The sequence below is a fragment of the Nematolebias whitei genome, chromosome 2, assembly GCF_014905685.2.
Source record: "Nematolebias whitei isolate Nwh7 chromosome 2, NemWhi1, whole genome shotgun sequence".
NCBI classification, from domain to species: Eukaryota; Metazoa; Chordata; class Actinopteri; order Cyprinodontiformes; family Rivulidae; genus Nematolebias; species Nematolebias whitei.
Window position 1 is genome coordinate 38,729,722 of NC_056499.1, and position 16,109 is coordinate 38,745,830.

Consider the following 16,109-nt stretch of genomic DNA (forward strand, 5'->3'; position numbering starts at 1 on the left):
AAACTTGAGAAACTGGTCTCCTCTGTCCCCAGACGTCTGTTGAGTGTAGTAAGAAGAAGGGGGGATGCCACACAGTGGTAAAAATGGACTTGTCCCAACTTTTTTGGGATTTGTTGACGCCATGAAATTTGGAAACAACAGATTTTTCCCTTAAAATAATACATTCTCTCAGTTTAAACTTTTGATCTGTGATTTGTGTTCTATTCTGAATAAAATATTAGATGTTGGCACCTCCACATCATTGCATTTAGTTTTTATTCACAATTTGTTTAGTGTCCCAACTTTTTTGGAATCCGGTTTGTAGACAATACAATAATTGTTCAGTTGGGGTTTTAACTTACTTGTTCATGTTAGTGTTTAGTAAGATCTGAGTTATAACTATTTTAGTCTTATTAAGCATAATATTCACTAGTTGTAGCATAAAGTCCACAAAGCTGAAAGTCACATCTGCCTGATATTTATTTTTGTAGGTGATCATCAAAGAACAGCTGCAGGAGACCAGTGGAATGTGTGAATATGCCGTTTATGTTCAAGGTGAACCATTATTTTATTGTAATCTTTTTTGCCCACACATTAATGTTAATTAATAGATACATTAAAGCATCAGTGAAAGCTGAATTATAATGTTTAATCTCCCTAAATCTGCTTTAGGACACAATGTTGTGCCTTTAATCGTTAATGTCTTTTTTTTCCCACCCCCAAGGATGATGATTCTCTATTTTTGTGTCTTTATTTCTTCCCAGCATTAATCTTACGTCTTGAGGGAAAGATCCAACAGTCCCTGGAGCTATTTCAGAGCTGCACCATCCTTAATCCAAGCAGCAGTGACAATTTAAAGCAAGTGGCCCGCTCACTGTGAGTCTGCTGGAGTCAGTTTGCCAAATGTACTTCTGTAAATACAGTAAACCTGAATACAAGTTAAGAATTGATGTTTTGTTAATAGAATCTAAACAAGGTAATCCACGAGTGAGACTCTTTCATAATTTAAGGCAGTAAAAATAGTCATTGAGCATGCATTTCTATTCTCGGTGAAAGTCTTATTGATGGCTGTTTATTCTATTACAGATTTCTTCTGGGAAAGCACAAAGCAGCTATTGAAATTTATCACGAAGCTGCAAAACTTAACGAAAAAGACTGGGTAAAGGAAACAGCACACAAACCTCGAGTTCCTGTTTTCCCCTAAAGTTTTAACAGAAAGGGTTTAGAGGTGTCTTGAACTCTAAAAGCACAGCGTGATGTTCTCTCAGCAAATCCTTCCAACATTCAGAACAGGAAAGACTCTGACTGAACCACTGAAAAACTGCTTTGTGCCTCACTTCAAACTACAACAGAGCGGTTAAAAAAAGTTTGGATAAACTGTTACGAAGATGCATTATTGCACTTTTTGTTTTTTTCATAAAACTGTTGCTTAAAAAAAGATTTATTTGTGAACTGAGGCAAGTGTTCTGTTAAAGGAGCATACAACAACAATCCATGTAAAATGTGACGTTTGACATTTTCTCACCCCAGGAGATCAGCCATAATCTGGGCGTGTGCTGTTACTTCATCAAAGACTTCAAAAGTGTGAGTCTGCTGAACACTGTACGCTATAAAATGTTATAAAAGCCCATGGCGTTGTTCATTTTGATGTTCTGTTTCTGTCAGGCTGAGGAGCATCTAAACACGGCTCTTCGGATAAATAAACACGACAAGACTTTCATGATGCTCGGGAAAGTTCATCTGCTGGCTGGAGAAACTGACAGGGCCATTGAAGTGTACAGGAGGGCAGTGGAGTAAGTGAAGTTTCTATGTTAGCTCTGCTGCAAGCACCGAGCAGTCAACTGGATGTGATTCTGATCAATTCATATTTCTAACATTTAATTATCACACGTATTTAAAAAATACCACTGTTCGATTCTGTTTGCAAATATTCTAACATGTCCATTTGTTCTTTTATTTCAAGTTCAAGAACTCTTTATTTCATTTACCCTTTATTTATCCAGGTAGTCTCATTGAGCCACGAGAACTCATTTTCAAGAGAGACCTGTTTAGGGAGCAGATGGTGGGGGTTAAGGGCCTTGCTCAGGGGCCCAGAGTGGGGCGAATGAGGGTGGAGGCAGGTGTGGGTGTTTCACCTTTTCCACCCACATTTTGATGTTGACGGTACCAGAAGTTGAACCTGCGACTTTCCAATCGCAGGCCCATCTTCTAACCTCTTGCGCCACCACTCCCCAAGTACCATAATAATGCAGTTATACGCTTTTAAATGGGTTTGTGCTAAAACATTAAATCAGACTGCCCTAAAATACACTTAGGTACTTGTTTTGTTACGTCTGATGTTCAATTTCTTCAGTAGATGCTCGTGATCATTGGTGGTTTAGGTCTGACCTGAGCGTGTGGGGTTGGAGCCTCAGAGGTTTTCTGAACAGACAGATCTCAAATTCTCTGCTGTCTTATTCAAATCATGCATTAAGCCTCTAAAACCACCAAAATATAACGTGTTTGCTTCAAAATACAAACATGTTAAGTTGTCGTTTCTCCATAATACATATAGCAGCATTTGGTTTTCAACATGTGGCAATATGCAGTATCTGTTAGTATGTGTGTAGTTTGTGCACGTGACCGTGCACATACAGGTGGGACTGGGCAAGGAACTGTTGTCACAAAATGTTAGCTTCATTGTGTCGCGGCCTGTAGAAGGTTGTTTCCTAAGGTCGAGAGGTGCAGGTTTGTTTGAAGAGGATGAATAAGTTTCTCCTGCTGCTGCAGCAACACTGATTTATACCTTAAGTTTAGATTCATTTTTATGCCTGAACGAGTCAAAGGTCCAAGTTAAGTAGCTTAACAAACAAAAGCATTCATCTGAAAATGGTCGAGGAAAGGATTTAAACTGAGTGAGAAAGCAGCCAAATTATGAGTAAAACTGAAAAACCTTCAAAAAAGTCTAGAAAAGGATTACTCAAGACCACTTCACACGATTACAACAACCTCTGGTTGCTCAACAAAAGTAAAGACAATCAAAGATGCTTTAGTTTATACAGTCCTGTAGTTTGAACTACACCGGTAGTGGCTCCTGAGAATAGACATTAGTGGGGCGAACATTTGTTTCCTGAATCACACAAATTTTACAGTTTGTGTTCAAATTTATGTGGAAAAGAAAAGCTATGCGTTGCTTAATATTTATGTATTTATTTATTTTTTGTGCACAAAGTTGTCACCTTTGTTCTCCATTCCCCACGTCAAATAGTTATTAAACACCAATCAGAGAAACTGACACCTCCTGCACCCAAATCCACCCAGAACAGGAGTATTCTTGATTTTACCAGCAGAAAATAAAACAGACGGGTACACAGCTTCCTGGATTAGAGTTCATTTGAGGTAATAATTCTACAATAATACTCCACATTAACAAAATTAAATGAGGAAAACAAACTTCTTCTAAAAAATATACAACTGAATAAGTGGTGAGTGCATATACTGTATATTCATCACTTTGCTTCAAAGTCCAAACCATCGCCTTCAGAAGCTGCGTAATTCGTTCAAGAAGATTTGCCTGTTAGTAAAAATAGACCGGCCATGTTGGAGAAATGATCTCCTCTCTATCATGAGTTTTCTGTGTTCTGTTCATGTCCAATCTGTCTGCACTAAGCTGATGACTGCTAATTTATTTTCTAAATTTAGTCTCAGAAATGACATTTTAAACAGAATATCACCACTGTTAACCACAGCAGGTTTCACTGCACACTATTCCTACATTAACTCACTTCATGAGACATCTAGAGTAGTAGTGTCCTTATCAATGAGCTCAAACCAGCAGAATGCCTGCAGTTCTGATCACTGCTGACAAGGTGATATTATAAATCTACTGACAAACTGGCAATGATCTGTCCCTCCCTGTGACTGGAAATAGGTAAAAACTGAGTTTGAATCACATTAAACATTTAAAAATTCTAATCAAATTGTCCAAACAGTTGACGAACTCTGAACAAAATGATACTCAGCAAGCTAAGTAGTAACGTTTTTACATTATTTACTAGGAGGAACTACATTGCAGGGTAATTTTTTAGGGTGGGGGGTGCGCCTAAACTCCACAATGTACAAAACTAAACAAACTTCAAAACAAATAGTAAATCCATCCATTCATTATCTTTACCTGCTTCTTCCTTTTTGGGTTGCTGGGGTCACTGGTGCCCATATCCAGCTATCACTGTGCGAGAGGCCGGGGACATCCTGGACAGGTCTCCAGTCCATCACAGGGACACATAGACACTAATGAGACAAACAACCATTCACTCTCTCACTCACACCTATAGGGACAATTTAGAGTTACCAATCAGCTTAATATTCATGTTTTTGGTCTGTGGGAGGAAACTGGAGTACCTGGAGAAAACCCACGCATGCACGGAGAGAACATGCAAACTCCACCCAGAAAGATCCCCGGCCGGGATTTGAACTGGCGACCTTCTCGTTGAGGGGCGGCAGCTCTACCAACTGTGCCACCATGCAGCCCCTAATTGGAAATCTTCATTGATAAAACATTTAAAAGCATGCTTGGTATCAAGTTCAAATATTTGTTTTTATATCTAAAATCAATCAAATTAAATTTAAACGAGCTGAATTTGGGAAAGGTGCAGCGAGGATGAGGAGGGTAACAGACAGATGAGACTATAACACCTGATGAGTTAGAAATGAATAGGACATCAGACTGAGTCAGTTTCTCATGCATGAAAAATAACCTTTTCCAAACAAGAGGGGCAGAAACTCTGAGATATGAGATGATTAAAATTAAATCAAAATGTTAAATGCACCCAATTCAAAAAAAAAAAACTTGTGATCAATCTCAAGGCTCCTAGGTTTTCTTAATGTTTTACTCCTGCTAACAATCAAAACAACAACAAGTTGAATGAGAACTTTTATTGTATTTTTAATGGCTTCATAGCAAAGACAGCCTGGGCAAGTCGTTGATAAAGCACATCATATTATTTCTGTTCTCTAACTGTTTAAAATGTTGGTTGTAAATAAACCATCAAAATATTACTGGGCTGGATGAAGCCCCCGATGTTTGCACAGTCTAACCACACATCCGGCCATTCAGTCTCACTCAAAGCTCCTTCCTTGCCTCATTTTTTAATCCAAGTCCTTTTCGTCACCCTTAAAAATGTGGCTCATTTTCACTGTGCTAAATATTTAAACACGAGGCCATGGTGTAAAAAAGAAAATCACATCAGTGTCTCTAATAGAGCTCATTATGGTACCTCCTGTTGGGGGCAAATGAATTAATCAAATGCCCCCATTCTTGTGTCGCTTTTAATGAGACTTACCACTGTGAGTGCTATTTTAGTGTCAATATGCCTCCTCTCTGCTACTTTTCTTTAGGCCACACAGGTCATAATTAATACTCTACAATTATGCTGAAATAATGCCTGACGGAATAATCAGCAGATTCTCTGAATGTCAGCCATGTCGGTTTGCGCAGGCATCTAATGTAATTACAAGCAGGCTGTGGGAAAAAGTGACACTTCTCATTCAGCTCTTCTCATTCTGAACTCAGATTCTCTCCAGAGAACACTGAACTCCTGACCACGCTTGGCCTCCTTTATTTACAGGTTGGTAGAACTGTTCAAAGCCTGTTGTGTGAAATTACATGTTCTCATGTAGGAAAATAAAAACTCACATTCTACTCTTATTTTCATTCATTATTTTTTTTTTTTTTGGTCTTTTTTTCATTTGTTAGCTTGGGAAATACCAGAAGGCATTTGAGCACCTTGGGAATGCCCTCACTTTCGACCCCAACAATTATAAGGTATTTAGGTGCTGGCGCATCATTACACTTCAGCATAAACTTTACTTTCTTGCTCAACACCTGAAGGATGCATATGTCAAAATGCCTTTTGAAGCCAAGTCAAAGCAGACGGTTGTTCACCATCAGATGTCACAGCCTAACTTTTGTTGTGTGCTGTTTCAAAGGTTTCGTCTTCCTTTAATATTTTTCTAATCACTGTTTTTATTTTTTATTTTCAGGCCATCCTGGCTGCAGGCAGCATGATGCAAACCCATGGTGACTTTGATGTGGCCATGAACAAGTACAGAGTGGCAGCATGTGCTGTTCCTGAGAGCCCCCCACTCTGGAACAACATCGGCATGTGCTTCTTTGGCAAAAAGAAATACGTAGCCGTGAGTCACGGTGTTTATGTGTTTCCTTGATGTTTGCAAGGTTGAGAAAACTCCTGAAGCACAACACTCAGATTAGGGTCACCGCCTTGTACACAGAATGGAGACCGAACTCTCACAGTGTGGAGTCCAAAAATAGTAAGGTTGACTTATGAATGAACATAGCCAGGACTATATACAATATGTACACCAAAAAGCTATAACACATTTGGATATTCTTGGGGCTGCTGTAGCTTGTTGGTCAGTGTCATGGTCTTGTAATCCTGAGGTTGCAGGTTCAAGCACAGGTTGCATCAGGAAGGGCATTCGGCATAAAACAAATGGCCAAATGTTTCATGTGAGTTTGCTCACTGTGGTGACCCCTGAAGAAGGGAGCAGCCGAAAGAAACTTACTTACATTTGGATATTCTATGGGTCCTTTTAAATTTATAGCAGACCTGAAAACATTTGCTTGTATTCTTCATCTATCTTCTAATAAAAAAACATATTTTGCAACTGAAGCCAAAAAAGCTCCAGTTTTGACTCATCAGTCCCACAAAATTCTCCTGGAAACTTTGGGGCTTCTTCACATGCATTTTGGCAACTTCTGATCTGGCATTATGTTTTTCTGGTAATTGTAAAGGCCTCCAGAGGCAGCTGTGACTGAGTGGTTAGAGCAGTCCTCCAATGGGAGAGTTGGGGGTTCGATTCCACCAGCAGTCACATGCTGAAGTGTCCCTGGGCAAGACACTGAACCCCTCATTGCCTCCGATGTGTGTCCCATCAGTGTATGAATGTGATAAAGCACTGATTAGTCTTTGTATAGATCTAGTAGAGTTCATTCATTCAACCTTTATTTAGACAGGTTAATCCCATTGAGCCTCGGGGCCTCATGTACAAGAGAGACCTGATTTCTTAACAAAGAGCGATGACAACAGTGAATAACAACAACAAGAATAGACAGTCATAAAATAGGCATACTGTAGGTATACAAATTTAATAATTATTATTTTTTAACAAATCAAAACAACATAAAAAGGACAGTCATGAGGAATGGTAGCAAAAGACAAGAGTGCTGTATGCATGGGTAAATGAGGACACAGATTGTGTTGTAAAGAGCTTTGAGTGTCTTGATAAGATGGAAAGGTGTTATATAAGTACAGTCCATTTACCATTTACCTCCTGGGTCTTCCTTCCAGGACTCCATTAGGATTCAAAATGCAATTACTGGTAACCGTGATCTTGGAGTTCATCTTGAATGTTTTGGGTGGTTTCCTTGGCTTCTTTTCAACCATCTGCACTATCCTGTCTGATCAACGTCCACATCCTAGTTGTTTGCCTACAGTCTCATGACCTTTTTTTTTTTTGTCTTTCGGCTGCTCCCTTCCTCAGGGGTCACTACAGCAAACTATGGTAACTCACACCAAGACTTGGCAATTGTTTTTACGTCGGATACCCATCCTGACACAACCACGGACCACTGAGCTACCACAGCCCTCTGTGTGGAGCAGAGAGCTGCTATCTAAGGTGCCCGGGGGAGCAGGTGGTGGGGGTTAAGGGCCTTGCTCAAGGGCCCAGAATAGGGCAAATGAGGATGGAGGCAGGTGTGGGTGTTTCACTTTTCCCACCCACATTTTGATGTTGTTGGTCCAGGGTGTTGAGCAGGCAACCTTCCGATCACCTTCTCTAACCTCTGCACCACCACTCCTCCAATAGTCTCTTGACCTTTTATTTTTTAATAATATTGGCAGGTGTTGCCACAGGAATCTGAAGCTGCATGGAGTTTGTTTTCGAGATGGCCTTTGGCCTTTACATGAATATCTAAAATCTTCTTCCTGAGTTCCTCAGACAGCTGTTTGCTTTCTCTGCTCCATGTTCAGCATGGTGCTCACAATCAGACTAAACTACCCAGTGGCATGTTGGTTCTATGAATAAATGGCTGATGAAAAGCTTGAAAGTGCCTATGATACTAATTAAGGTCTAACATTTAGTTTGAAACATTTGGAGGGGGGGTGGTGGCACAGAGGTTAGAGAAGACATGTCTGATTGGAAGGTTGCAGGTTCGAAGTACATCAAAATGTGGGTGGCACACCTGCCACCTCCCTCATTTGTCCCACCCTGAGCAAAGTCCCCTATCTGTTCCCCTGGGCTAGTTTACATGGCAGCCCTTTGCTCCACACATGGGAGCTGTGGTAGCTCAGTGGTCTGTGGTTGCGTCAGGAAGGGCATGAAAATAAATGCCAAATCTTTGTGTGAGTTAACTCGTGCTGAGCCCTGACGAAGTGAGCAGTCGAAAGAAAAAAAGAAACTACTGTAATTTAAGAATTAACAGTGTCTTGTCATACATCAGACAAATGAATCATTTCACAAGAAGCATTGTTTCAATGAGCTGTAAGAGTGCCAACAAATCTATCCACATCTGTTTGTTGCCACAGTCTGGTCCCTTTTGTTTGACCAACCATAAAAGTTTGAGAAATAAACGTAACAATTATTTCCATGTTGAGGCTGCTTTGCTGTCATTGTTGAAAATGTTTCTTAAGAGTGAAGTGATGAATGAAGTTATGTTCTAGAGTTACGGATGTCTGACATCGTTACCTGAGCTGTGTCATGCATGACTACAAGAAATCCAACCATTTGATTACAGTACTACCTTTCTCCACTCGATCCCACAGGCCATCAGCTGTCTGAAGCGTGCTCACTACTTGTCTCCTTTTGACTGGAAAGTGTTGTACAACCTGGGGCTGGTACACCTGACCATGCAGCAGTACGCCTCAGCCTTCCACTTCCTCAGTGCAGCCATCAATCTGAACCCTCGAATGGGGGAACTTTACATGTTGCTGGCAGGTACAAAGAAATCCTACATGTTAGTTCTGCAGATCTTTTATTATCATGGTAGGTGTTTGAACTTGTGCTTCACTGACAGAAAACTGAAGATGTCTCTTCAGTGAGAGTTGTTTTCATTGTTAGGAACATGTATTGGTAGCTACGTGGTATTTTCAACCTGTGCATGTTGAGAATGTTTGGTGGTGCATTCTTAATTAAATGGCAGCATTGTTCAGCCGCTCTTGAATCTGACAGCAGTGTCTTATGTCTGTGATAACAGTGGCTTTGACCAATTTGGAGGATGTGGAGAATGCCACCAGATCATATGAACAAGCTGTGAATCAGGATGAGTGAGTCTGACTTGACTTTTTCCCTTCATTTAAAAGTGAAACCTAATCAAACAATCAAATGGTTTTTTTTTTTTAATTTCCCTCTCTCTCTCTGATAACCAACCTCCCACAGAACCAACCCCCTAGTCAACCTGAACTTTGCAATATTCCTCTATAATCATGGAGACAAGAAGAGAGCTCTGGATCAATACCAGGACATGGAAAGGAAAGTAAACCTTCTTCGGGACAGCAGTAACAGCTTTGAATTTGATCCTGAGGTACTGGAGATCCAGTTTTTACAGTCAAGTGTATTTACATGTCATGACTTGCTGAACTTTTCCTTTTCATTCATGGCAGCTGATGGACATGGCTCAGAAGATGGGCACTGCCCTGCAGGTTACAGAGGGTCTGGTGTGGACTAAACCAGGCAAGGACTCCAAATCTAAACCTCACTCAGCAGCAACAACCAAAACCCCTGGTGCTCCTCTTGGTACAAACCAAGCTCTGGGTCAGGCCATGTCTTCAGCTGCGAGCTACAATAAGAACATCCAGCTGCTAAAAGGTGCACCATCCCAACACTGTCATATAAAATGTTACTCTGTCAGTGACACTCCTCTAAGTTTAATGATGGGTCAAATCTGAGCACATTCAAGCCATAACTGTATACCAAATCAGTGTTGGAGAGCAGTCATTAAACTACATTTAACCATATTTATCTGCATCTTTATACCAGTTCGGCTTCATTCTACACTTTGTTGTTCTTGCAGCTCAGTCAGTGCATTCAGAAAGCAACCAGACCACGTTTGACCTGTTTAGTCTATTTGTAAACTGGAAAAATTGCATTTCCTGTGAAAATACAGTGTGAATGCTTATTGCTGGAAAAACTTACTGAAATGTAGCTGAAATGTGAAAACAAGCCTAATTTAGCTAAACAAATCAGAAAGAACACCTATTTGCTGTATTAGGTTTAAATAAGCAGAAAGTAGCAAATAAATTAGGAAATTAGCTTAAAAAAGAGCTGAAATTAGCAACAACAAAAAAAAGAACATTTGCTGAAAAGGCAGAAAGAAGCTTAAAGCACCAGAAGAAAGCAGATGTGTAATTAACTAGAAAAGCTAAAAAAAAAAAGAAAAAAATAGCATGAAAATGGTTAAATAGCTGAAATAGCAGAAAGGAGCATAAAGAAGTTAATTAGGCTGAAAGTAGCCAAATTACCACAAAACATTTGAATTAATGTGAAAACAGTTGAAATTAGCTAAAGAAACTGTAAAAAACTGAGAACAAGCTCAAAATAGCAGAAGAAAGCAGAAAGAACACATTTGCTCAATTAGGCTGAAAGAAGCAGAAATGTGCACAAAAAAGTGGGAATTATCTGAAAAAAGCTGAAATTAGCAACAACAACAAAAAAGACTGAAAAGTGTATAAAAAGGCAGAAAGAAGCTTAAATTACCAGAAGGAAGCAGAGAGACCACATAGCTGACATAGGCTTAAAAAAGTTGAAATGAGTGTAATAAATGTGGATTTAGTTGAAAAAGCTAAAATTAGCATAAAACAGCTAAAAAGTAGCTGAAATAGCATAAAAAGCTGGAACTTTCAGAAATAAGATGAAAGGAGCATAATCAGAAATTAGCAGAAAGTAGCAGGAAAAGTTTACATTTGGAAAAGGAAGCTGAAAGAAGCTGAAGCAGAACAAAATGTGAAAGGAGCAATAAAAGGATGTAAACACATCTAAAGATCTGAAGGATGTATAATGAGCTCTATTCCTTTTCTGTAAGAAAAAATGACAGAAAAGTCTTAATATTTCAAAAAGCTACAGTTGCACCAATACCAAAAGTCATAGTGGGATTGTCCTGAACGAGCTGAACGATTTGATTTATAATCTGTTGAAATAGATTGAAAACTGCTGGACGAGAAACACGCCAAAAAACATGCAGAAGAAAAATGGATGACCGTAGTGTGGATGCTTCATAAGCAGTCACACAATAAACAGCTGAGTGACTGATTAAAGAAAATAATTGCATTATCAGTTTTTCCACCATCATAATCAGGAATTCTATTTTTACAGAATTTTTTTTCAAATACTTTTGTGTCATATAGTTAATTTTTTTCCAGTAATGTGTTATAAAGCTGTTGAGGCTTTTTTATTTGAGTAGCTTTTGTTCACAGAATGAATTCCTCACCTCGGTAGCTGTGCTGTAGTTCTACCTGTAGTTTGGCTCTTTATTCTCATCTTTTGAACGTTTGTCTCTTATACAGAAGTGATATGTTTCTTAACACTTACAGAGTCAAAAATACATTTGAAAAACTCCCTAAAGCAAGATTTTCCTAAGGCATCATCCAATCTGACAGCTTTTCAATAACTTATTCTCATTCAATATAAAGAATAATTTTGTTCTTCTTTGTTGATGCTGCTGTCTGACTCACGCTCCTCTCTACTATTTTTATCATATTCTCGAGCATCTTTTAATGGAACATCCTCTGTGGTTGTTTTTTAGGGGTTTCCAAAGGCCCTCCTACGGCTCCTGATCCAGAGGTGGATGTAGAGAATGCTCCCAGCCCACCGACAGACCCTCCAGGGTCCCCAGAACCTGAAGCCTCAGGCGGCTCCAAACCAAAAACATCTCGGAAGAAAACTAAGGTGGAGGAATGAATTAATTTAAAAGTCTTACATCTCTGACATTAGACCTCTCCAGTGTCACTGTGGTTAGACAAGAAACCTTGGAATGAAGGTTTAGGTACACAAATAACTACAAAGTCATTTACTGTAGTTGATGATTAAAAAGGGCAGCACGATGACATTTGTTACAAGATTCCTATAAAAGTTCTGAATAAACAGGCAGCTTTGATGAAATAAGACCTGATCTAACAGTGTAAGAATGTTTGTATTCATTAGTATCGACATTTGTGAAGTCGCTTGCATTGTTGTCTCAAGATGTTTAAAGATAAGCTGAAATGATTCATTTCCCTCGTATAGACATTCCTATAAGATCTAAAACTGAAGGAGACAATCAATGTTCAAACCAGGGAGGAGGAGGAAGAGGGACAGATCGTTTAAATACTAGGACATTTATTTATAGAGATGCTTTATGCACATAAATGTGATGTTTACAGAGAGTTATGTATTTATTAATAAATCACTATAAAAATGCTTTCTAAAAAATCTTTTTTGTTAATTGTTGTTTGGGTTTTTGTTAAGCGGGCACCATCAGCACTGACATGTGGGATCGGTTGGATCATCGGACGACAGACACAAAAACAAAACAAACTTTCACTCTTACATTAATATTCTTCATTAATTATTTAAGCTGGTTCATTGCACAATAAACAAAATTTTCTTTTGACAGTGTAGGTAAATTTGTTTCTGTCTGTATCTGTTTTGATTTTTCCAATATTGTTTTTCTTTATGGGACTTTATGTGATAAATATAATTTAGTTTCAGAGTTTTTAACACAAATTTAGAGGAACGCAAATAAATAGGATAAATAAAACTTGGTACGTCTTTGTGCAAAAGAATGTTTCAAATCTCTAAAGAATATGGACGTTTTTTAAATTTATCTTATTAAAAGCTTTTTTTTCTGTGTATTTGCTGCACAGTGTTGCAAAATGTGGCTATCTTTTTTATTTATCACTAATCAACTTGTGGAGGACAAGATCTGAAGTGTATGTTTCTCTGATCCAGTGTTTTATGTTCAGTTTTCTTTTGTCTCAGAACAGAGTGAACGCTGCAGAGCTGTAGGTCCAGAGTTTCATGCTCACACTGTTTTTTGTTCCTTACACTGTAGATTGAGATTATTTTGTTATGAATGTATGAACTGGGAAACTCTGATTGAACAGGCTGACCAGCTGTGCTAACATTTAAATTAAAGATTTTCAACGCTGTGTCATCCATAATAACGTCAATAAAAAAGAGGCTAAATAATAATAATAAAAAACTTTTATGATCTTCAGCTCTTCTGAATGTAAGATACATCTTGTCAGATTTTGTCATGTTAGCATAAAGTCTCATGGACCAGTGGACAGATTTTAATCAAATTCAAAGAGTAATCTTTGGACGCACATATACAACTTTTGGAGTCATCCCAATTCAAAGATCATCAGATGGGTGATCATATTAAATATATGGACAGTCAGGTGCTGCAGCACATCAAGGCCAGGATGTCCCCGGGCTTAGACCAACACCAGTTCATCTACAGGCCCAACAGATCTACAAATGATGCCATCTCCATCGCCCTTCACACCGTTCTCAGCCACGTGGAGAACCTTGGCACACACATCACGGTGCTGTTTGTTGACTTCACGTCGACATTTAATTCCATCAGTTCTGATTGATCAACAACCTACAGGCTTACAGTTTGGAACCCCTCTCTGTCTGTGGATCAGAGACTTCCAGACAAAAAGACCTCAGCACATCAGAATGAGCACTTCTTATCCTCCACTACTATCCTAACACTGGTGTTCCCCAGAGCTGTGTTCTGAGCCCGCTGCTATTCACAGAGTTCACCCAGGACTGCATTACCACCCAACAAGTCCAAAACAGTCATTCAGTTTGCAGATGACACAACTGTCATGGGGTTGATAACATCAATGAGGCTCCAGAGGTTCAGGACACAGGCAGCTTGGTGCAGTGATAATTAGCTCAACATCAACACCAGGAAGACCATTGACTTCTGGAGAGTTCTGCACTTCATTTTGACCTCGATATCAACGGGAAAGAGGTGAAACAAGTGAAGGACTTCAAGTTCCTCAGTCTTGAAACTCTATGGCTGTGACAAGACTTTCATCCAAAATGTGAATAGTTAAACATGACTATTCACATTTGTTAAACATGAATCTTAATAGTCATCCTGATGCATGCTCAATAATCCAGGTAGAAAAATCTAAAAAAGTTAAATCTGGTCCTGTGGACATTCAAAAAAAACAACAAAGCAAATCAACAAAAAAATGTAGAAACGTTTCGTCTCTCATCCGAGAGACTTCCTCAGTCTGAGGAGCTGTATTCAGCTCAGTCTCTTAAATAGCACCGTCTCAGAGTGGATCAACCAGTTTTGCTGCTGACAACCAAAACCAGCTGATCACATGCTCAAGAAGGACCATCAGCCTAACAATGGATCATTAGCACACTGATGGCTGTTTACTGTTCACAGAGGGCTGAGTGATACTAGCAATCACAGCATTGTAAGAGGGGGACAGTTGAACCCGGAGGCCTCCACCCCTGTTTAATGATGGACGGTTTCTTTTCACAAAGATGGCCTCCTTTACTCCTCTCTCAAACCATTGTTCCTCTCTGTCCAGGATGTGAACATCTTCATCCCTGAAAGAGTGACCGCTGGCCTGGAGATGAGTGTAGACCGCAGAGTCCTGGCCTGATGATGTTGATCTTCTGTGCTGGTTCATCCTTTTGGCCAGTGGCTGTTTTGTTTCCCCGATGTAAGACTGATCACAGCCCTCCTGACACTGAACAGCATACACAACATACATTGTTAAACAGGGGTGGAGGCCTGCCGCCGTTCTCTCCGTGCACTCGTGGGTTTTCTCCAGTTTCCTCCCACAGACCAAAAACATGCATGTTAGGTTGATTGGTAACTCTAAATTGTCCCTAGGTGTGAGTGAGTGAATGGTTGTTCGTCTCGTTTGTCTCTGTGTGTCCCTGTGAAAGACTGCAGACATGTCCAGGGTGTCCCCTGCCTCTCACAGTGACTGTTGGATATGGGCACCAATGACCCCCGTGACCCAAAAACGAAGAAGCGGGTAAAAGATTATGGATGGATGGACCACCACTGCTAGTCAACATTAGCTAAGGCTATAACTTTGTCAAATTGACTGATATTGAGCTAAAATTTCAATTGTAATGTGGTAGTAGCTATGAGTTATCCCCAATATACAATTCAAGTGCCAACAAATCCCACAATGTTGCATGTTTAAGGTTTTCAAAACCTCACCAGAAGAAGATCTTTGTTTAAATCTCCAGCATTAAAGACCGCATGATGAAGATTCATTCCTTCAAGGAATTTCATACCTTTTAACCTTTGATTTGATTTTGTTTACATGTTGACCTATCTGAGAGAGAAAATGGAAGAAAAACTTAAGCGTATGAGCCTGTTAGGACAATCAACCTCCTGTAGAAAAATAAAGCCTACAGTTTTACACCATCATGCTACATAGTATCATGGAAAAAAGGAGATTCCCAAACAGATCAATGTGTAGTTCATCAGATTTATTTACAAAGCTTTGGAGAGCAGTCCAGCATTCACAAAACATTAAATGCAAAAGAAGATTACACTGTTATCAACGCTTTCATCCGTGTGAAACCCTGACCTGCTCTAACTTCCTGAACCGGACAAGTTAGTTTCATAGAATAACCTCCAGCCTCCTCTCAGAACCTCCACTCCATGTCCGAGCTGTCATCGAAAAGGTCCACTGCAGACGTGGATCTGTGTCAAGGACTCTGCTTGAAGACACGTCACCATATCTTCTCAATATCATATCAATCAACCCTTGAGGATATCAACAACAACCAGTTCTTTCTGTTCCTCACTGACTAGTCACAGCAAGAGAGATTACCGTATTGTCCGGCGTATAAGTCACAGTTTTGCATCGATTTTTCAGTCCTGTGACTTATACGCAGAAGCGACTTATATACTTTTTTTTTTTTGACTGACACTTGAAATTTCTAAGAACTGCAACAGCGAGTCCTCCTGTGCACACTCGCTTCACTCAGCTGGTGCAGACGGAGGAACGCTGGAGAGCTATTGGCTCCGGCCGCGATGGATGGATGGATGGATGGATGGATGGATGGATGGATGGATGGATGGATGGATGGATGGATGG

At 39.7% G+C, this 16,109-nt stretch overlaps 1 protein-coding gene across 1 annotated transcript; it reads left to right on the top strand.

The window, feature by feature from the left end:
• Nucleotides 1–470: 470 nt before the first annotated feature.
• On the top strand, nt 471–12,441 carry bbs4 (Bardet-Biedl syndrome 4; the record flags this gene model as incomplete). Its single annotated transcript, XM_037697677.1, is given in 13 exon segments — nt 471–534; nt 744–855; nt 1,066–1,138; nt 1,510–1,563; nt 1,645–1,772; nt 5,531–5,585; nt 5,714–5,782; nt 6,001–6,153; nt 8,802–8,973; nt 9,233–9,302; nt 9,415–9,559; nt 9,639–9,843; nt 11,777–12,441. Coding segments are annotated over 13 exon segments (1,455 nt in total), but the record flags the coding sequence as incomplete, so codon positions are not given.
• Between the last annotated feature and the right edge of the window lie 3,668 nt (nt 12,442–16,109).